General features: G+C 28.7%; 2 protein-coding genes and 1 pseudogene across 25 annotated transcripts in view; 1 reads left to right on the forward strand and 2 right to left on the reverse strand.

Annotated features, from left to right (window-relative positions):
* Nucleotides 1–1,571, reverse strand: part of LOC145180986 (uncharacterized) — a 20,933-nt gene extending 19,362 nt beyond the window's left edge. For 2 of the 8 annotated variants that reach the window (XM_090071110.1, XM_090071103.1), the window contains exon 1: nucleotides 864–979. The gene's annotated coding sequence lies outside the window, so the exon portion shown is untranslated. The other 6 variants (XM_090071104.1, XM_090071105.1, XM_090071108.1 and 3 more) reach the window with 6 other exon arrangements.
* LOC149879082 (uncharacterized) overlaps nucleotides 1–9,492 on the reverse strand; it is a 13,516-nt pseudogene extending 4,024 nt beyond the window's left edge.
* An 847-nt stretch (nucleotides 9,493–10,339) lies between these two features.
* On the forward strand, nucleotides 10,340–20,757 carry LOC145181977 (kappa-type opioid receptor-like). 17 transcript variants are annotated; one of them, XM_090071951.1, is made up of 7 exons: nucleotides 10,340–10,465; nucleotides 10,588–10,709; nucleotides 11,018–11,130; nucleotides 13,719–13,853; nucleotides 15,969–16,031; nucleotides 18,531–18,589; nucleotides 18,714–20,757. In XM_090071951.1, the coding sequence occupies exon 7, from the start codon at nucleotides 18,754–18,756 to the stop codon at nucleotides 20,131–20,133; it is 1,380 nt and encodes a 459-aa protein (XP_089928077.1). In that variant the 5' UTR covers nucleotides 10,340–10,465; nucleotides 10,588–10,709; nucleotides 11,018–11,130; nucleotides 13,719–13,853; nucleotides 15,969–16,031; nucleotides 18,531–18,589; nucleotides 18,714–18,753; the 3' UTR covers nucleotides 20,134–20,757. The 17 variants fall into 17 exon arrangements, with proteins under 17 accessions (XP_089928077.1, XP_089928082.1, XP_089928075.1 ...); XM_090071956.1 differs by having other exon boundaries at nucleotides 18,735–20,757; XM_090071949.1 differs by lacking the exon at nucleotides 15,969–16,031 and adding an exon at nucleotides 17,507–17,641.
* The last annotated feature ends 959 nt before the right edge of the window (nucleotides 20,758–21,716 follow it).

Here is a 21,716-nt window from a genome sequence, read left to right on the forward strand (position 1 = left end):
TCTTGAAGATAAAAAACACAGAACTATATGTTAAATATTTATATATAGTGATATAGAGAGATAAGAATTTTTCTAACAGATAAATATTGACATTTATGCAGTTGACAGTAACTGCTTTTAGTGATGAAAGCAACTTTGAAGTACTTTAGAGGAAAAGCAATGTTCTTGTAAAAAGATTTAAACCTGAAAAGTATATTAACCATTTTGCAATATAAATGTTCCAATGCAGTGGTGGTAGATTGGTATTTAGGGTTGTTCCGCTTTTAATGAAGACCATAACTCTAATTAAAAAGCTAAATAACTGCATATATCAATCAGTAGACTTACTGATTGATTAAAATGATTTGTAGCAGTCCTCAATAAGATAAGGCTCTTGTCCACACAATTCCTATATTCAAAGCATGTATAAAAAGAAAGATAAATTCCAATGCGTTGCTTCATTACGTTTGAATCCAATTAAGACACTTAGGTCTAGGATAAATTAATCTTAATGCTTATTAAGGGACAATAGAATTTGAATTGTTTTTTTTTTTTGGACTAGACTACATGTACAAAATTTCCAAGATTAGTGATGTCATACTCTTTAGTTATTACTGTTTTAAAATATTTCTAAAATCATGAAACCTAACTTGTCAACCCACTTTAAAAGCTCAAAAAGTTTTAGGTCTTGTAACATCTTGTTACATTTTTTCAGAAAATTTTTTTCAATATTAGCTGTAAAAATTTGTAATTACTTTTATAATTATTTTTTATTACAACTTTCTATTACATTTTGCATTTTTTAGAAGTTTATAATCTAACAACTTGTTTTGATTTATGTTTATATTTATTATTGCTAATTAGAAAAGCAGATATCTACATACCTTCTATGTAAGATAACTTTATTCCCAGCCTGTTGGTTAAAAACTATATTTGCTTATACATCCGTTAACAACTTTATTTATTTTCACTAGATAAAGATCGATTATTTAAGATAATATTAGAGTTATGTCTAAGAAAATACAACGGTACTAAACAAACAACACAGACCAAACGACTCAGATCACTTAAGCAAATACCTCTGTTATGAAAACTATCAAAATTACTCAATTTCAAAGTATTAAGCAATTTTGCAATACATCGATATTGTGAACTTCCATCCCTCGCTGATAAAGAATTATAGTTTAACAGCAAGTATATAATTATAAAAAAAAGGGCATTTTTAAGTTTATGGTACCGACCCGTGAAAACTATAGGGCATCTGTATGAAATCGCGACACCCCCAACAAATCCACAGATACATCTGTGCCAGTTGGAGCTATTTAGAAAAGGTAAATAAATTCTCCCATTATGAAAAGAAGTTATAAAGAGACTCAAGAAATGTGTAATTTCTAGCGTTCGAAAACTAATTTAAAAATTAACTCTTATTATCTGTTTTATATGCGAGAAATGGAGATTAACTGCTATTCGCTTTAAGAACAGTGAGAGGTAGTGTTGGTCTTGGTTCGGCTGCAAATAAAAGTAAAACTTTCGCGATACTGTTAAAAATCTTTGTTGCGCGTTTCCTTTGATTTATCAGAAAGCACTCCAATAAACAGTCGCGACGTGCGAACAACCTCATGCCCTAGCAAAAGGTTTTTACATAATTCTCATGTTTTGTCTTCCAAAACAAAAGCAATCATTTTTTTTACTTCAATTTTTGTATACAGCAATTGTTTTAAAAAAAACAATTGTTTTAAAATGGTAACAAATCGTTACTGTTACATATAGGGAAAATTTGTATATAAAAGATTTGTATATAAAACGATGAACTGTATTTATTTTTATTTTTATGTAAAAATGTGGACCTCCAAAAAATTAACAACTTTATTAACTCCTCTACTTTAATTGTTAATGTCAATTGTAATGGCAAAAAAATTTGCGTTTGACGTCGCACAGTGAGTCAAAGCAACAAAAAAAATGGCAATAAACCCCTCACAACTTTTTTGTAAATATGATGCCCTTTTTTTAATAATAATAAATTACAATGATTACAATTGATTTTTTTCAGCTAACTTACACTTTTACTTGTAGAATATAAAGGGATTGCTGCGGTCACCTGCGGTATAGGGAGTTATTTATGAAATACAAACGTCAGTGAATCCATAAAAACCTTGTTTTCCGCCATTTTTTAACAGTAGTTTATTATACCAAAACAAATGAAAATGGTGAAAAACAAGATTTTTATGGACTCATTGACATTTGTATTTTTTGAATTAGAGTTTTTTATCTGTATAACTTGTATTTAGTATATCAAATATAGTTTCAAGTAACATAGTTTTGTCATCATATGCTACTTAAAAGTTTATTAAAATGTTTATTGTTAATTTTGAATAATGATTTATTATTCGATAAGTACCACATATTTGAAATAGCTTTACTTAACAACTTCAGTACTTCCTGTAATATACAAGTAACATTACTTACTTAAACATTATATTAAACTTAATTTGATAATTGTTAAAGAAATAATAATATAAAATGTTAAACTGTTTAAAGTGAAAATTTTATAAAGTACTCAAAATGTTTGTGATATACATTAATGATTTTATTAATTTGGTAATTCCATGGACCTATAAGAAATGGACGAGAAACCGATCGTTTTTTTTGCGAACCGTGCTCGTTGCGCATTGTTACAAATCTTTTGTTTTAAACAATACAAATTAAATTACATTAAAGTCTGTCGGATTCGTCGAAAGTTTTTGGTCTCGTCTAACCAGTCACATCAACTTTTTTTTAGTTATTCGAGATAGCAGCAATAGAATCATGTTTTAAGCTTAACTTTATATAGCTAGATATTCTTAATACTTTTAGAAATAACGCTGATGATAATATAGAAATTGAGATCATTTACTTAACTACTTTAGTACGTGTATAACTAGAGATATAGTTAGAAATCCAAAATATCAACTAGTTTTGTAGCTACCTAGAGCATATTGGTTTCATGTCCAGGGAACTACTCTATCTACTATATTGCTGTAGACTTCTAGTTTATTGATATTATAGAATTTTCTATTTTTATGTTTAACAACAGAAATATATACAGTTAAGGATAAATAACTTATACATAAAATGAATGTTAACACAATAAAAGAAAAAAAAGTTTGTCACAGCTTTAAAGAATTTAGCAAAGCTAATTTATGGCAAACCGCAAGAATAACTAAGTATTTAATTTTATCATAACATGACTTTCAGCAATATATAAACTAATTTTTATTTGACAAAAACAAATGGGTTATTACATGCCTTTTATGACAAATGAAATAATATATGAAATATGAAAAACGAAAACATGAAATATCTGGCCGTATTTTGCAACATAATTATAAATTTGAATAACTTTTTAAAAGGTTTTGCATTATCAAATGAATTATAAAAAATCCCATTAGAAAATACACCTACTAAAAAATAATGCATAGTGGAATATACATTATGGAGCTAATAGAGTAGTCGAGGCAAAAAATGGCGACATATCGGAAAATATTTTCAAAAAATACACAAAATTAAATCTGGTGATCAAGGACCAAGGAGTTGAATGAAACAAGATCTTTACAAAAAAAATTATTTAAGTTTTTTTATATTTCGCTATACTTTTTTTAGTCATTTTAAAATTATCCTTACAGTTCTAACTTATTATTGACGGAACTTTGTTTACACGAAAAAGTACCCAAATTTACAAATGTTTATCTTGGAAAAATGATGAAGATCTGTTCGTGCCGACAACTAATTTCCTTTACCTTGGTGTAATTTGTTTAGTAATTTGTCAACGCGTGAAATCAAATTTTATTCTGAACGTTGAAATCAAATTTTATTCTGAATAATCTTATTAAACGAATGCTATAAAAACTTAAACTAATACCACGTGATCAGAGTTTCTGTTTTAAAACTGTGGGCAGCCATTTTGATTGATTTTTTTGTTGACGGGTGAAAACTTAGAGTTTGCCGGAAACTCTCATGGCCCGCTGATTTCTGTGGCCTCATTGATGTAAAACAATAAGTTGCACGTCCATCTCTTATAGGTCCATGGTGATTCTTAAAAACAATAACAATAAAAAGATTAGATCTTATCCTGAATGTATGTGAATAAGAAGTGGATAAATTAGGATTATTGAAAGATTTACTTAACGAAATCAAATAAAACTGAAGAAATTAGCAAAGAGAGCATAAATAAAGTAAAGGATACTTCAGCTAAATTTATTTCAAAAGTGAAGAAAAAACTAAAACAATGTGGTAGAAATCATGATTCATTTATAGAAAAAGAATACCAATGGCTTTAAGAAAATCTTATGACCAATAAAGGAAGCCATTTTGGTTCTGGAAAACCCCATAAACAATCAGTAGTCCTTGGAAAGCGAAGCAAAACAGAAAAAATAAAAGAACTAGGTGTTGAACATCATTCTCTATTTTTGGTCTCTGCAAGAAGTTTTAAAAAAGTCAAATGTTTTAGAGATCAAAAAAGTTAGAGACACTTTGGATAAAACCTCTTCTTTAAACTATGAGTATAAAGCAAGCTCTTGATTTAAAAGTAAATACTGACCTCAGCGATAAACAGTATTAAATGATCAAAAACCTAGACATTGGACGCAAATTTATCCTCTTCTTGCACGATGTTTCAGTGGATAAAGCTGTGTTTATATAGGTGGTATAACAATACCAATAGTAGCAGCTGAAATAAATGATGGCAATTCTGCCAGAAGCATGCAAATATTAAGTAGAGTAATGAACCAAAATGTGGTGCATCGGCTTAAAAATTCTAAAATTTTAATTAAATTATTTTTTACGCGTGCAGCCAAATCTTACGCGCGCGTGAACGCGTATGTACGCAATATACGCGTCAAAGATGCGCTTAAAAAATAATTTTGTTAACAAATTTGAATTCTTTATGATATGTTTATTTACAATTTTTATCAAATTTTATTGAGTTTTTGATCATCCTGAGTCACTGTGCGTCGTATTATCAGGAGTGGCATTGACTTGAGATCACGATTTTGCGATGTTTTGGAAAGGAAAACATATCGTTTTACTGATAGACACATAGGCGCCGAGTCCACGGGGGCAAGAGAAGCAGTGGCCACCCCGGAAATTTATACTAATAATATATTATCACGGATTATCATGAGGGTGAGAGTATCTATTCGCCCCCCGTAATAATCCGTGATAATATATTATTAGTATAAAATTCCGGGGGGGGGGGGTGGCCACTGCCCCAGTTGCCCCCATGGACGCGGCGCCTATGGATAGACAAATTATCGATGCCATTTAAAAGCTGAATCTTCAGTGTCCGAGAATACAGTTTCCGAAAGTACAATATTTAGGACTTTTGAGCTTCAGAGCAGCGAAACAGCCTTTCTTTTGTCAAAAAAAATTTAAAAGCTCGAGTTGAATTTACAAATGCTCGTAAACACTGAAAAGTTAATGGTGGTTTGGGTTTTTTTTTCCGGTTTTAGTGGAGTTGTACCTACCCATCGAATAAATAGCATTATTAATTGATTTCTTAATCGCGATATTCTTGAGGAAAAGATAGTTCTTTATACTGATGATAATATGCCTCTCCTGTAAATATTTCAACCAGACAACGACCTGAAATACTCGTCTAAACTCGTTAAATAGTAGTTTGAAACGAATTGAATTGAATTATTGAAGTGGCCTGCTTAGTAACCTAGCCTCAATCTGATTTAAAGTTTATAGCATCAAATTGAACTTGCTCTTAGCATCCTTGAAAAACGATGACCTATGTAACGATGACCTATGTAAAACCTGTTGAAATCAAGTTAAATGAGATCACACAAGAAAAAAACAATAAACTAAAGTAAAAAATCGTGAGCAATTCCTATCAAATGAGTAAATTGTGCTGATCCAAGATATCAGCATTTATCAGGACCACCAGAGAAACACTTTAAGGTAGGATTTTTCAAAAGCATTAATTGCTAGCGCGGAAGAGATTGTTAATGAAATAACATTGTTTTTTCAAAAGCTTCAAATTTAAAGATAAAGGTTTAGCCACAATTGTTTCACATTGAAAAAATCAAAAATCTTGTGACTCTAAGGTTTGAAGTGCCAAAGCCTTCAAATCTAGCTACATCGATAGTTAGACCTAGCTACATCGATAGTTAGACCTAGCTACATCGATAGATAATTTAAGTCCTTCTGTGTGCCTTTTTCCTTGTGATTAAACTAAATTTTGAACTTGAATCTCGAGCCACTTCGCAATTTTCAATTTATTGAATAAATGCAAGCAGCAATTGATTATTATAATCCAAGAGAGTTAAGGAAACCTGCAGAATTATTTACAGGTTTCTACACCATAAGAAAGCTATGTAATTTATTATCTTTGGTGTATCTTTGCCAATCATGGTGATATCAATAGCATGATAAATAGCGATATAAATCCACACAGTTCGCTCAACAGATGTTCATTTCATTAAACAATTCTTCATTCTAGAGAACATCAGCTATTATTTTTATGAACTTGAAACGGATAGGACTACAGATTACTGTTAATTCTGATTTGTTGATAAATCAGATATATATTTTTAGCGAGAAAATAAAATGGTAATATTTGGTCAATTCAAGTTTGAAATGATTTTAGTTAAAACAGTGTGTTAAATTTTCCTTGCTAATTGTTAAAGCAATCAATAGATTCTAAGCAACTGTCGAAGCAGGGTTCGAACTTATGTTATTTGGCATAAGAAAACTTCTCTGTATTGAGCGGTTTTGCAAAGAGATACAATCGCAAATAGAAATTTTTGCTGAAACATATTAACAATGAAAGACAAAAAAAACTATGTTATAATTGCTCTTGACTTTCACGTTTGTGTTTAGGAAGTTAGCAAGAGGTAAAATAAACCAAGAATCATTCTGCGCATCTATGGAAAAGTTGAACTTTTTTTGTAGAAAGTAAATCTTCATAAAGAAAAAAAAAAAAGAATTGTGTGACGTTAAAAAAAAAAAAGAATTGTGTGACGTTAAAAATCCAAACAGGCAAAAGTTTGCCAAAGTCAACAGTTCTAATGAGGTCTTCTCGCTTCGTTTTAGCATTCTAATTTTATTTTCTTTGAACTGAATATTTACAAAAACTTTGAAAAAATATTTAACATGAGTTTAAGAAGACCCTAAGTTTGTAAACACTTCGCCAAAGTTGTATTTTTGACAGAAATTTATGCAGCTAAAAAACATTTTTTGCACATTGCATTTATAAAAGTAAAGTGGTGAGATTTTTTATTGAACAAAATTTTTATCGAACCGAAATTAAATTGAAGCTTTAAACTTGCAAGTATGCGCGCGTAAATACGCGCAATCTATTCGTTGTTTGTTTTTTTACTCAGCGACAACATATTAGCCCTATTTATATTTTATACATATTTTGTTTTAAAATACTTGATTCTGAGGCTGAGCTAAACATGTTTTAGAATGTTGTTAATTGCTTATTTAATTACTTCAATGGCGTTGGTAAAAAGGAGATAGTTGGTGCAATTCTAAAAAACATAACCGAATGTAAACATGTGTTACGTTTATTTTTTTATTTGCAAAAGTTCTTTTTATTTGTATGAGATTTAAAAATATAAAATCTTTTGCAAATATTTTACTATATTTCTAAATTAATCATTACAAAATATATAAATTTAAAAAAAATTAACAAAAACTTAATATTAAGATAAATTTAAAAAAATTTAAAGCAAAATTTGAAAAACTTAAATCAAATTTAAGTTATTGAAAATTTGTCAAAAAATTTTGAAGAACTGAACGCTGGATTTTCCTTTATCGTTTTTTGTGAAAAAGTTAACCTAAAGATCAATTGTTTTAAACCTTTAGCAGTTTACATCCATGGCCGTTGATTGCTGATGGTCCTAAACATATTTGAAAAATATTTGAAAAATTATCTTAAAATCTAAACAGTAAACCAAGTTCTAAATTTCTATTTTTTTTTTTTTTAAAAAAAAATAGTAACAAAGACAGTAATAATAAACAGGGGTTTCAATCTACTATTCATTTTCCACTTTTTTGTTGTTTTTAGGCGTTTTCAAATCACCAAAAGCATGTTAAAATTTAATTCTTGTATTCACTAATTTTTCTTTTCACAACTAAAAAGTCTAAAAATAAACTGAGACTTCAAGTTATCACATTATAAAAGAACATTATAGCTTTTAAATTAGCTAACAAAAAATTAGCTAACAAAAAATTGTCGAATATTGAAAAAGTGTTCCAGTATATTATTGCAAAACGAGGCTTTCACAACACCTGTAAATACTGACAACTCATCTTTTCTAGAACAATTAAAATGCTGTTATTTGATGGGCAAAGGTACTCTGCTTTATTTCTCATGTTATGTAAGGAAACGTCGTATATCAAAATAATGGATAAGCATAGCTACATATTAGGTATTTGCTCTCGTTCATCGCGTCTGGATATTTCGCGTTCAGCGCTTCTGATGTTACAGTTTAACTAGTATATTTAGACCCGCGTATATTTCCTTAAAAATTGGTAGCTTTTGTTAATTTGCATTTGAACGGCCTAAGATTTCAAAAAATTTCTTTTTTCATTATTTCACACTAATTTACTAATACTTTAAGAAAAAATAGACATATTTTATTTATTTTATCAAAAAAAAAAAAAAAGAAAAAAAAAAAAAAAAGAAAAAGATGCAATTAATAATTCGTAATATTTAAAAGTAGCAAATAAAGACTCAATACAATAACCACCTTTAGCTTTGTAATCACTTGATCACCTGATGTCACTTGGGTTAAGATCAGGTGATCGTGCACATCATGGTATGAGTCTTTTGTTGTTCTCAGTGAACAAATGAGAAATCGATTTTGTTGTGTGATAAGTTGCGCTTTCTGGTTGAAATTTAAAAGGTTTGGAGATGGTAAAGTGAATAGATTGATTCAACTTGAGATGAATTGGTTGGTTCAATTTGATTAAGTGTTCCAACACCCGGTATTGATCCGGCAGATCCTCCAACTTACTGGGCTCTTGGTACACAAGCCGTGTTAAATTTTTTTCATCTTCAAGCCGTTCGGCAAACTTTTGTGGAATGTGATCAAACACTTCGAAATTCAATTCATCACTGAAAATAACTTTTAACCGGTCTTTTACAGACCAGCACAACTTATCTTTACACCACTTATTTCGCCTTGATTTTTCTGTCAATGACAAAAGTGGCTTTTTAAGTGCTGTATACGATCCTATTTTTCATTTCTTTATTTCTTTTCTTATTGTCTCAACGCATACAATCGTTACTCAATCAACGCATATAAGCATTACTCAGTCTAGAATTAGTTTTTACCTGATCTTAAATGTAGTTGATGTCTCGTTAGCTTAACTTCCGGGGCCTGTCATTCTAGGTGGATCATAGGCGAAACTAAAAGTAGAAAACTTATGAATCACAGATGAATCACTAACAGTGTTTGTAGCCTCATATTTTATTTTTGTTTTTCTCACGAATTTCTCTGATACAACTTTTTTTGGCTTCATGTTAGATATCATTCGTAATCAATTATATATTATATATACTAGATGTTTATCTTCGATCCGAAAAGTGAAGCCGTATGGTATGACGTAATGTTGTGGAAGCCATTTCTAATTAGGGGAAAAAAACTTATCTAGCTATATGATATCTTAAAAGTTAACATTAAAATGGTGAGTTCCTGTGCTGCGTATGATTGTTCTAATAGATGCGTAAAAGGAAGTGACATATTTTTTCACAGATTTCATAAAATAAAAAAAGCTCCAAGTTGTTTAACTTGGGACGCTTTTAGAGCATCTCTAACAAAGAACTTAGGCTCATAGAGAACTAATCTAAGTAATTATTAAAACGAGTTTTCGAATAATCTTTAATTTTATTGGGAACTTTAAATGCTCTTAACATGGGTTTTTAACTTTTATTAACCACGTTCGTAAACCAATAATTTTCCACTTTATTTTGTCTGACTTTTTTTTTTCACCCATTTTTACGCGTCTTAATATAAAGGGGTAACTGAATGAAGAGCTTTCCAGAACAGATAATCATTTTTATTTTTCTTGGGAAAAAAAGCAACACTTTTTACGCCAATAGGATCTAGAAATGATTTTAAAAAAAAACAGCTAATTGCAATTTTTTGCGTTCAAAATAATAAATTTGGAAAAACATGTTTTGTCGGGTAGTGTAATTTCTCGTAAGAGAGTGTCCGATTATTTAAAAGAAACTCTGTTGAAATATTTTCTCATATTATCACGACGAATTGCATAACGGCAAGTTTTAACTTTATCTAAATAAACGTTTACTTTTCTTATTATGACGAAATTTTTTTTTTTTTTTTATGTAAACTTAATAATTTGACTTAATGATAACGCAAATTTGTTATAAGTAGCTATTTTATATCTTTAAAATTTGCTGAAACAAAGAGAGAATTGTCTCTCCACTACAAAAAAGAAACTTTTATATAAAATTACAGCGATAAACGTTGCGGTGCGTATACTTGTAAACTTTAGAGAATCGCTGATATAAAAAATGTTTTTAACAATATTAATGCTTTTGTATTATTTTATCATTTTTTTTCTGAAGAAATAATTTGTAATTGTTTTTAATAGGTTAATATTCAAGTTCTGCAAGTCAAAGATTTGCGTTACTAAAGCTTCAAATAGAAAAACAACGTGAAACTAAAAGACATTTAAAAACATCATGAAAAAAAGATACCACTAATAAAATAATGGTATTCGAATATCGAATGATTCCTTTACGTAATGTTTTGTCCTTTAAAAGATTTTTTTTCTTGAAAGATGTTTTAAAACTGCCGAAAAGCTTATGGTGTATCAAAATTTATGGCTCGTTAATTTAGTTCCTATCAACCTGGCTACCTTTCTTATAAAGTTTTTGGCACGCAGGAACTCTGCAAAAAAAATATCTTAAGCCTGAGAGACCAATTTAAAATGTTTGTGGACTTTAATTGTTTGTTATATTCTTCAGCTCTTTTAAATTTAGAATGAGTAATTAAATTTAAAAGACAAATTTTCATCTTAGGTTTTTTGGGAAGAACAAAAGATCTTTAAAAGAACAAAATATCTTTAAAAGAACAAAAGGGAGCTGGCGTAATTAAATCCACGCCTGATACTCGCTGTCCGCTTCATCAAAAGGTATATAATTTTCAAAAACTAATCTTAACAACTTGTCATATGTTTATGAAGCAATCTTTTTAAAGTTATCAAATATTTTCAAACACTTTGAGAGCCTTATGTTTGTTTTCTTAACCGAGGCTATCTGGTTTAATTAGTTTTTGTTCTATGTAAAGGATACCTTTGCTAGTTGTAACAAGCATGGAGAGCAGCGAACGTTGTAAATTTCCCAAAATTATTATTTCTAAATGTTTCAACAAAGTAATTGAAACAAAATGATAAAACTTAAGCGAAAATGAAGGTTTTTTAAAATTAGATAAGGTAAGTAAAACGCTTCATGTTTATTGAACGTGGTTTTTGCAAAAAAATATTGCACAATTTTTTTAATGAAAAAACAGAAATCTGAACTATTTTCACTTTTTACAGAAAAATTCTATATTTTATGTAAATGTATTACCGTATTAACAATTAATACAAATGGAAAGTCTTCGATTTGTTACCTTGTCTACATTTAGCCCGCTTTATTTAAAAAATGTATTCTTTTCTTTAAAAAAATAGTTTTCCATTTAGCGACTTTTACAACACAGCTCATTTATTTTGGCGTATTTGCTGTAATCTATGACTAACCAGCCCCAGCACAATTTAGCTCAGACTCTTTTTAACCGAACAAATGTTCTGGTTCATCTCAAGACTGGGAATTGCTTGTTTTTCAAAGGTCATTAATCGTTGCTCTAAATTGTAAAAACTCATATATCCGTGTTGCTTCTCTTTGCTTATAGCTAAAACTCCATAGTTAGAGATCAAATCATAAAAGTTTTATTGGAGATGGGATCCAAAAATTTTTAGAACGTACTACTTTAAATAGTTTTTACAAATAAATAAGTGCAGTGATGATAATTTAGCTTATTTGTATTTTGGAGTCAATCACTTTGGGGGTTAGTAATTAACACCCAAAGTCGGCGAATAAACTAATAATGTGTTGATTTTTTTTCTGTAAAAAAAAAAAAAGTCCTTAACTCAAATTCTTTCGTCTCCTTTTAATTTTTTTTTTTAACTCCTTTGGAGTTTTCTGTTTTTTTTTTGTTTGTTTTTTTTTACAAAAAATTTCTTCAGATTCTTGAAAGCTGCGTTAAAAAAGCTGCTTCGTACAAAATATTTCATAAAATCGTTATCAACCTCAATATCTATAAATCACAAAAATATTTTGTGTGTATATAAAGGTTTACAACTCTTTTCAAATACTTGAGATGTGAGAGGAAAAGATTAATGGGAGAAAGAGGATATTGAAATATTTTGCAACCCAGCGGTAAAAAATATCGAAAATGTTTATATTGATAATAATGAAAATTATCGTAGTTTTAAATTCTAATATAGCTAGAACTTGCATTTGAGAAATTATCTAATCGTAGTTTTAAATTCTAATATAGCAAGAACTTGCATTTGAGAAATTATATTGAGACAAGTTTTAGTGAACGTGAGCGATTGTATTTTAGAGAATTTAAAAGAGATTTTTGAACCAATTAAAATTCATGGAACTGTAGAATCTACATAAATACATACAGTGGGCAAATGTTAATAAATATAGTCGGAATATCTGAATACAAAAAACCGTAAGAATGTTTAACTAAATTCACTCTATTAGGAATTACACCTTAAAATCAGAACAGTTTGATTGCTTTGCATGCTATAGATTTTCAACCGAATAGTGTAGTATTTCGAACATAATTTACTTTAAGCCCTGTTTTTACCACTTCAATCACAATGGCTCTGATTTTTTCATCTCAAAGGTGAGTTTTTCAACTGTGCTAATTCATTGAAAACCAATGAGCGTTCCTCGCTTCTCTGGTAGAGCATGTTTACTTAAAACATATCATTGACTTAGAAAGAATGACATTCGTGGTTAAATAAAGAATGTATAAAACAAAACTTCAGAAATCTTTCGCCTGTTGTATTTAGTGCAGGTGTCACTATAAACATCAAATATTGCTAGTTACTGAATTACAGCAGTTCCTTTTTGTAATGTTGCCAAACAATATTTTTCTATTGACGTTTTTGAATTATGAGCAAGAATTTTGAGCCTTGCACAGGTATTTTTAAATCCTGCACAGGTGGTTTAAATCCTGATAAGATATTAAATAACATTAACTCATAAAAGCGTAAAGATGTTTTCAATTAAATTGAAACTTTATTAAAGTTCACGATGGCACGAAATAACAAGAAAAGAAATGCGCAAAAAAATTACAAAACACGAATGATAGAATATTTCACTTAAAGCTGATTAGTTTCTAATTGCATTTTCTGACACAAATTTTGTTCTTTGCATTTAAGGTTTAGTCTCACTTTTTTGCTTTTGGAGTTCAAGTTTTCGAGTTCAAGTTTTCGACTTCTATTTTTTCCATATTTTACGATAATCGCTCTTTATTTACCCCTTAATTTCAACTAATCTTTCAAACACTTTAAATTCATCAATGAATGTGTAGCTAGCAATTTCTAAAAATAAATTCAAATTATACAACCTAACAATGTTTTTTTTTCTCTTAAAAGACAGTGAACGCTATAAAAAAGAATTCGCCGATAAAAAGTTATCTTTGATTTATTTTTATATACAGACGTTTTAAAGGCGTTGACAAGGAACGTGGTAAAATTGCACTTTAAAAGTGCACGTAGTTTAAAAAGTGCTGAGAAAGTTTGGAAATAGTGCTGGAAGAACTTTTTGGTTCAGGCTTATTGTTTATGCTTGATTTGTAAGTGAACTAAAATTAAAACCTTGTTAAATAATAATTTACAAAAATTTACATTTTTTTGTTTACAAAAATTTAAAAAAATCAGTGTTGCATTGTTTCTTGATTAAAATTAGAAATTCGTTTAAATTACGGACATTTTCTTGAGGGAAGGTTTAATTTCTTTTAGTCACGAAAGGGTGCATTCAGTTTTATTCTTACCTACTTATCATAAATTTATAACGTTGTATTTCAACCTTTATTTAATTCTTAAATTTTTAAACAAATTTTATTATTAATGTATTAAATAAGTAAAAGTTTAGTTTTAAAAAAAATCTGAAATATTTTTCTTAAAATTTCATCAGCGTTTGATTTATAGTTTAATATATTATTTGTAAATATTATTAAATGTTTTATTTTTTTATTTTGGAAAAATATTATTAAATTTTTATTTTTTATTTTGGAAAAATATTATTAATTTTTTTTTTATTTTTTGGAAAAATGTTTATGATAAACAAAAACTATAAATTTCTGTGCGTATTCTCGCCAGGAACTTTTCTCCAAAAATATTATAGCAAATTTTATATTAAAATGTAAAAATCAATCAGTTGGAGACGAACATATTTTTCTGGTGCTATCCGGCATCCAATATATGTTTTCAAATTGTCCGGTAACATCAATTGGGTTGAGCTTTAAATTCTTTTTACAAAAGTATGATTTCAGAGAACAAACTTTTACTTTGAGAATTTTCAACTCAAATTAAGATTTCATTTTCTGTTCACTATAATAAAATCTTTGAAGAAAAAGAAAACTGGAAAAAGTTGTTAGTCAGGCCAGATCAAAAAATTTATCATTTAATCTTAATGTGAGACAGTTATAATGTAAACTTTATGCAGTAACCTGGAGCGGAATTAAACACTTTTTCAAAAAGTGTCCATAATTTACATAGAAAAGCTCTAAAAAATACGACGTTTTGCAAGTCACTAGGTCAATATGGCTTAAAATAACCCAAAGAATAACTATGCTTATTGCATTACTAAGAAAAGACTATTGAAGTAACATTTACTGGTCGCTACTAAACCAAAAAATCTGGAGAAAAAACACGGTTTAGAGTTATTATAGCTCTCATTTAACACGGTTAAAATTGACACAAAGTTTTTGTTAACACAATCTACAATAAAGAACAAAAAAGTCAACTTTACCATAAAAATACGAACCTTTACTTATCATGCTACTTCAATTGATTTCTCTGAGTTTTGAATAAAATCACAAAAAAGCTCATATATAACATATAGTTATCATATAATAGCAGAATGCTGTAGCTTTACAGTTTTACTTATCATTGTTATTTGTTGTAGTTAAAGACTAGAGTAATGAAGTGCTTCTAAAGTCATTTAAAAACAGCTTTTGCATTCAGAGTTTCGCTTGGGAATTAAATGTTACACTTTTCCCGCTTAACAAGGTCGCTAAGAGAGGAAAATATTTGAACAAGCTTACAAAAATACAAAAAGCGAAACACATAATAAAAAGCTGTTGTTATATTGATTTTCTAGCTCTAAATAATTAGTAATATGAGTCTTTTTTTTTTTTTGATAGATTTACCACAATTTCTCATTTATATCATATTTCAATTTGCATCGAAAGATATGAATGAAAAAAAGCACTTTTTGTTTTTAATGCAACAAGCGCCCGTATTTGCTATTTCAAAGAGGATTATTTGAAAAATGATTTTTAATACGAAAATTATTAAAGAACATTCAATGAAAGACCGACGGCTTCAATTGAGGTCTTTATATATAAAAACTTTAAATTTATCTCACTTTGCGCTGGTGTCTCACTTTACCCCAGGTTACTCCAACTTTATAAGAAAATATTTTTTATACTTTATGTATTATATATTACAGTCTTTATTTTTGTTTTCGAATGCCGTAAAAATGGTAAATGATTAAATAGACCTTATTGAAATGTGATTTATAAAACTTTAATGGCAATTTAAAGGGTTTCTTTCGTTTTGATTTTGAAATTTTATTTTTAAGTGAATAGATGTTTTCAGACAGAGACATTAATACAAAGACACCGACATACAAAAAACTTGTTGGTTCAAGCAAAATCTTTTTAAAACTTTTTATTTGGTTTTAGCAAGCTTAACGTCAGGTTTAGCCAAGTCCCATAGGATAAATTACCGCTGAAGATAATTTTCAGGCGAGTTAAACTTTTGTTTGTGGTAATAAAAACTGTTTTTACGTATGAGCTTTTTTTAAAAAAGGCAGCGTCGTCGAGGAAAATATTTAAAAAACACCTTTTATAGTGGTAAATGCCTGCAAACAAAAGTTAAATGTTTTATTGTTTTTTAACCTGGAGTTATATCAGTATTTAATATAACCATTCAATATTACATAAAATTTTAAAGTGATTTATTAATATGAATTTAGAAGGCAAAAGTTTTTCAATTCCAGTGTATTTTTTCGGCAAACTATGGTTCTGTTGTTGTGCGAACTATAAATTTTCAAACAGACTGCTATTCAAAGATATACACGCTTAATCTATTCTTACTCTATTCTGTTCTTCTTAAAATAGACGATACCGCCCTGTCTTTCCCATACTTATAAAACTGGTGACAGTTATAGAGTTTAGTGTAATATTAACAGGGTGACAAATTTTCTAGTTTGGCAACATTATTAATCTTTTGAAATAAAAGAAAGAAAATAAAAAAAATGGGAAAAGAGCTTTTTTTTAATAAGCAAACTCTAAGTTGCAAAGTTTGTAAAAAAAGTCTACAATGCTTTTAGATCAAAAATCACTGTTCAAAAAATTCAAATTTCTTTAAAAGTAAAACTATGACGAATTAATGAATAAGAATTCAAATATTCCAAAAAAAGAACGAGATTTGATTAAAATTAAAAAAAACAAAAACCAGAGTTAAGAGGATTACGTGAAATTACTAATTTACGTAGGTTTATTTTATAAATGTCTTTTTTTTTTTCTTTTTTTTTTTTTTAAAAAAAAATCTCAATTTATAACTTTAAAAAAAGTTATAAATTGAGATTTTTGTTTTGGAAAAGTTTCAAACATTTTTTTTACAGTTGCCATAATTCTAAATCTTTTTTAAATCAGCGCACCAAAAACTGATAGGACCAAGAAAAATTAAATTAATTAATATATATAACAGAGACTTTTTAAATTTTTTGTCTAGAAGATGTAGTTATTGAAATTTTATTTGAACGGCTTTATTTGAACGGCTCAGTGGAAAAAAAACACATTATTCGAATTTTGTATTTTTAGAATATTATCCTTTTTCTATATTTGTCATTTATTAATAGTTACTATTTATTCGAATTTATAAAAGGCAATTTATTGATATTCTTCAATTTAAAACGACATCTTGATTTAGTTAAAAAAGGATAATATAAAAGAATTTCAGTCAAATTAAAAAGTAAATTCAAAATATCATAACTTGTAACAAAAACTTAAGAGAAAAACTTTGCAGCTCAGTGGCGCAACCATTACTGATATTAAAATACTAAATTATATTACATTAAGCTAATCATCAGTGTCCTAAACTCTTTCATGGTCTAACATTCTAAGATTATCGTTATTATGTTCAACACATTATAATCCATTCGTAGAGAACATTTGAAATGACTGTACGTTTATTTTACACGTCTACCGCATTTTAGAACAGAGAACAACGAAAGCTCAAAAAAATGCATCATTCGTAAGATCATTCGTAAGATCTGAGTGAGATAGAGACGTTTAAGGATAAATAAATCAGATGATAGCAGTAGAAGAACTTTGAAGATTTAGATTGAAATGTAAGTAATAAGAATATACAGAATAAATGAAATTGAATTATTATATGGACACAACATAAAAAAACTAAATAATTTAATTCAGTATTCTGTATATATTAAGTATAAAACTGTAAATATTATGTGATAATCTGATTCTAATCTTGAAGCAAAGCATATGGATCTTTTTCATGTAGGACATTATTAAATAATAATCAAGAGAGTGGCGCGCGATAAATAAAGCGTGTAAAATATTTTGTCCGAAGTAAAACTTATTTCTGTAAATAGATCCTTATCAGCTTTTGCAATTTTAAGTTTTATAAGGACACCGTCGTAATAAGAAAATGTAATATAATGACATATTTCAACAAAACTTGGACATAATTCATCATACAATTAACGTTTTTATGAAAAACACTTTAAAATGCGATGCGATGGTATAATTTTTAATCCCATAGAAAATTTAATCACGTGAGATTTTTGCTGACCATTCAGATAATTTGAGTTGTATCAAAGATTATCTTGTAACATTCACAAAATTAAACATAAAATCAAAAATTAAGATCTAATAAACCAAATGTTAACATAATTAAAAAAAGCAACTAGAATATGATATTTTGTAATAGCAAAATTATTAAGCGTGAAAAGCTCAAGCTGTTTTAATTGGAAGGGTATTAATAATTCATTTTAAAATATTAATAATACATCATAATAATAATATATTAATAATATCAAAGATAACAGTATCAACAAAAAAAAATAAAGATAAATTCTTGCAGGGAGACGTTGATCCACGCCATTTCAAAAATATGGAGGGTTGATCCACGCCATTTCAATAATATTATTATATTTGTTTAATATTCGAATGAAAATAGCAAAGTATAGTTTATTTATTCGAAGATACTTCGTTTAGAGAGGATATAAAAATATCACATGCAACATCCGCTTCAGTCATTCAGTGAATCACAAAAGGTTTATCTTTAGTCCTAAAATGCTTATATTTTTCTTATTATTCACCCATGCACAACATATTTTTTCTGTTTGATTGTTGAAGAATTAAAGAAGGTTTAAAATAAAAGATTTATTTGTTCTTCAGCTTAATAAAAGTTCTTCATAGAACCTAGTGATCAACCAAAATGAACAGAACATTAAGAGGTAATGCGAGCCTCAATCTATCATCTGAATTCTTAGCATCCCAAGCTGTAGAGGTATCTCAGTTTCTGCGATTTACGACGCTGATAATGTGTATTATTGTAATTACCCTTGGAGCTATTGGCAACGGTTTGGTCTTAATTGTATTTGGAGTTAAATGGTCGAAATTGAAATCATGTGAGATTTTCATGCTGAGTTTGGCTCTTGCCGACTTTTTAAACGCCACAGTTGCACCTCTAAGAACTATTCTTGATTTGGTTCACATCAATTTGAACAGCATTGGTCATGATGGCTGCAAGACTATATATTTTATAAGTATAACAACCATGACAGTATCAGCTTTGACATTGCTCACAGTATCAATTGATCGATTTATTATAGTAAAATGGCCTTTGCACAAGAGACCATACCAACGTACCTTATTAGCTGTTATAACATGCACTTGGCTTTCAGCTGCAGGATTAGGTTCCTTTTATTTTGTTGGTGAAAATATTAAATTAGGTCTCCACACCCAAAATGTATACTCATGCTTTAACTATATGAATCAAGACGATTCAGTAATTTTTACAATTGCAGCGTTTTGCATACAGTGCGTCATCCCAATAGCAGTGATGACTATCCTTTATTCGCTAATTATATTGGAACTAAGAAAAAACGCCAACAGTGGGATTTTTGCTCACTGCAAACGTGAAATGAAGTTGCGATTATCACAAAACAGGAAAGCTACAAAAATGATTTTTGTTGTAGTGCTAGTTTTTTATTTTTGTATTCTACCAACCCACTTCTTTTACATGTGGTATTTGTTTAACGGACAAAATCATCCGATTCAGAAAATCAAAATTATATTTGATAGTTTGACGATGCTGCAGATGTGCAACAGCGTTGCAAACCCAATAATCTATAGCAGGTTGCATACAACCTTTAAAAAAGATATAACTAATGTAGTCTTCCCGTGCTGTTACAATAAACTTGAAAAGTGGGAGTCTATGCAAGACACATTTCGATCTATGCTTCGATATGGCTCATCTTTTAGAAGGCGTTCAAACTCTAAAACAAGTCTCGGCTCTTATTCAGTAAAAACAAGAACGTCAATAACTTCGCTTCAACATCAACATTATCTAAGTAAAAGGAGGAGTACTTATGATGATGACTCGCGGAGACTGTCAGGACTATTAGAAAATCAATGCCCAGTTGAGTCACCGAATTCTATGGAAATGTCATTTTTTGGCGAGCATTACGGAAATGACATGCTGCACACGTCTAACTTTTTAAACTGTGTCAAACTAGACCATCTGCAAAGAACAATTCCAGAAGAATACGAACCACATTATTACAATACGCTCTTGGTACCCAAAATGACCTAATACATAGTTCATTCCATTTAGAGATAATGGAAAAATGCGAAAATCATTCAAAATGTTAATCGAAAGGCGAAAGAAGGGACCAACGCTTTTATAGTAACCAGAAAGGGTCGTGAAATAAGAAAAAAAAAACCTCCTTAAAATTAGAGTTTACAACCGCAAAATGTTAATAAGAAAGTTTATACCACAAATTTTTTAGAAGGTGTAAAACTATATTTGTTTAAAAATTTACCTCGCAAATTAATTTGCCTAGCTATTAAATTATTCAACAAATTTGACTTGATTATTCTTTCAAAATTTGAAAAAATGTTCGTAATTGGTAGATATGTATAATAGTAAATATGTAAAAAAAATATTTTTTTTGTTACACTTAGTTATTTATTTTTAACTAATTTTTTTTTTTAAATTGAATAATTTTTTTTTATTATAGTTATTTAAAAATGTATTTTAACATTGATTAGTATATATCTACTCAAACTTAAAAAAATGTTTGTTATGTAGGATTTACCGGAAAGGTTAATTAATCTCTGGCATAGACGTCTTTCTCATCGGCTGTACTTTAAGCATTTTTATATTATGTTTAACTTCAGGATTATGTATTTATTTATGTTTGAAATATAACGACTATAGCTGTATCTGTAGTTGATCTAAAGAGGAGTTCATAAAGCACAACCCCACTCACCCATAAGGTGTACGAAATCAAAAATATATTTGTTTTCGTACACCTTACTTATCCTTAGGATAAAAAAGCTGTCAACTCAGTTAATTTGTGTGGAACATTTTCTATCTATACAAATTCGATGTAAGATATCATTTTATCATTTGAGATAGTGATATACAATGAACATAAGCGGTGATGCAAAAGACTCTATTACAAACGGTATAACAAATTCTCACAAAAAAAAGTCTGTTCATAAAAATAGCGACGCCAAGAACAATTTAAATCTTATCACAACAGTTACTGTGCTTTTTTAAAAGAATAAGCACATTTTTTTTGTATGAAAGATTTAAAGTACTATAAAAACTAAAGATGTTGATCTTTAGTTTTTATAGTACTTTAAATAAATTTTTTTATTTATTTTCAAAAAAATTGTCCTTAAATAAATCTTAAATTACACTGTGTCATAATATAATGCAATTATATTTGAATAAGGAACACAATAAAATAAACCCATAAAAATCAAGATAAATAAAAATTGGTGCAACAACAACAAATATTAAAACAATTATATATTTAAAATATTTAACCCCCCCCCCCCCATTTTGGCACCTCAAATTTTTGCAACGTTTACTAGACTTCTTCACCAATAATATTTAGTTTTTGTTTTAGACTACTTATAGAACTCAAAATAGATTCGATTGGATTCAAATCCAGTGATTGATCTGACCGAGACATTAGATTTATTTCAATTATTTTCATTCAAGATTCATACTTTGCGAGCTGTGTTAAAAGGAGCCATTTTGCGTTGAAACCGCTTTCATTCTCTTCAATCGCAAAGTTCTCTAGTGTTTCTATGTAGATATGTTAGTTAATTCGACCTGCATGGATATTTTTACACAAACCTACTCCATTAAAGTTAAAGCAG

Source organism: Hydra viridissima, unplaced genomic scaffold, assembly GCF_058129835.1.
Source record: "Hydra viridissima isolate aposymbiotic clone 2 unplaced genomic scaffold, HvirCarnegie_v1 scaffold_14, whole genome shotgun sequence".
NCBI classification, from domain to species: Eukaryota; Metazoa; Cnidaria; class Hydrozoa; order Anthoathecata; family Hydridae; genus Hydra; species Hydra viridissima.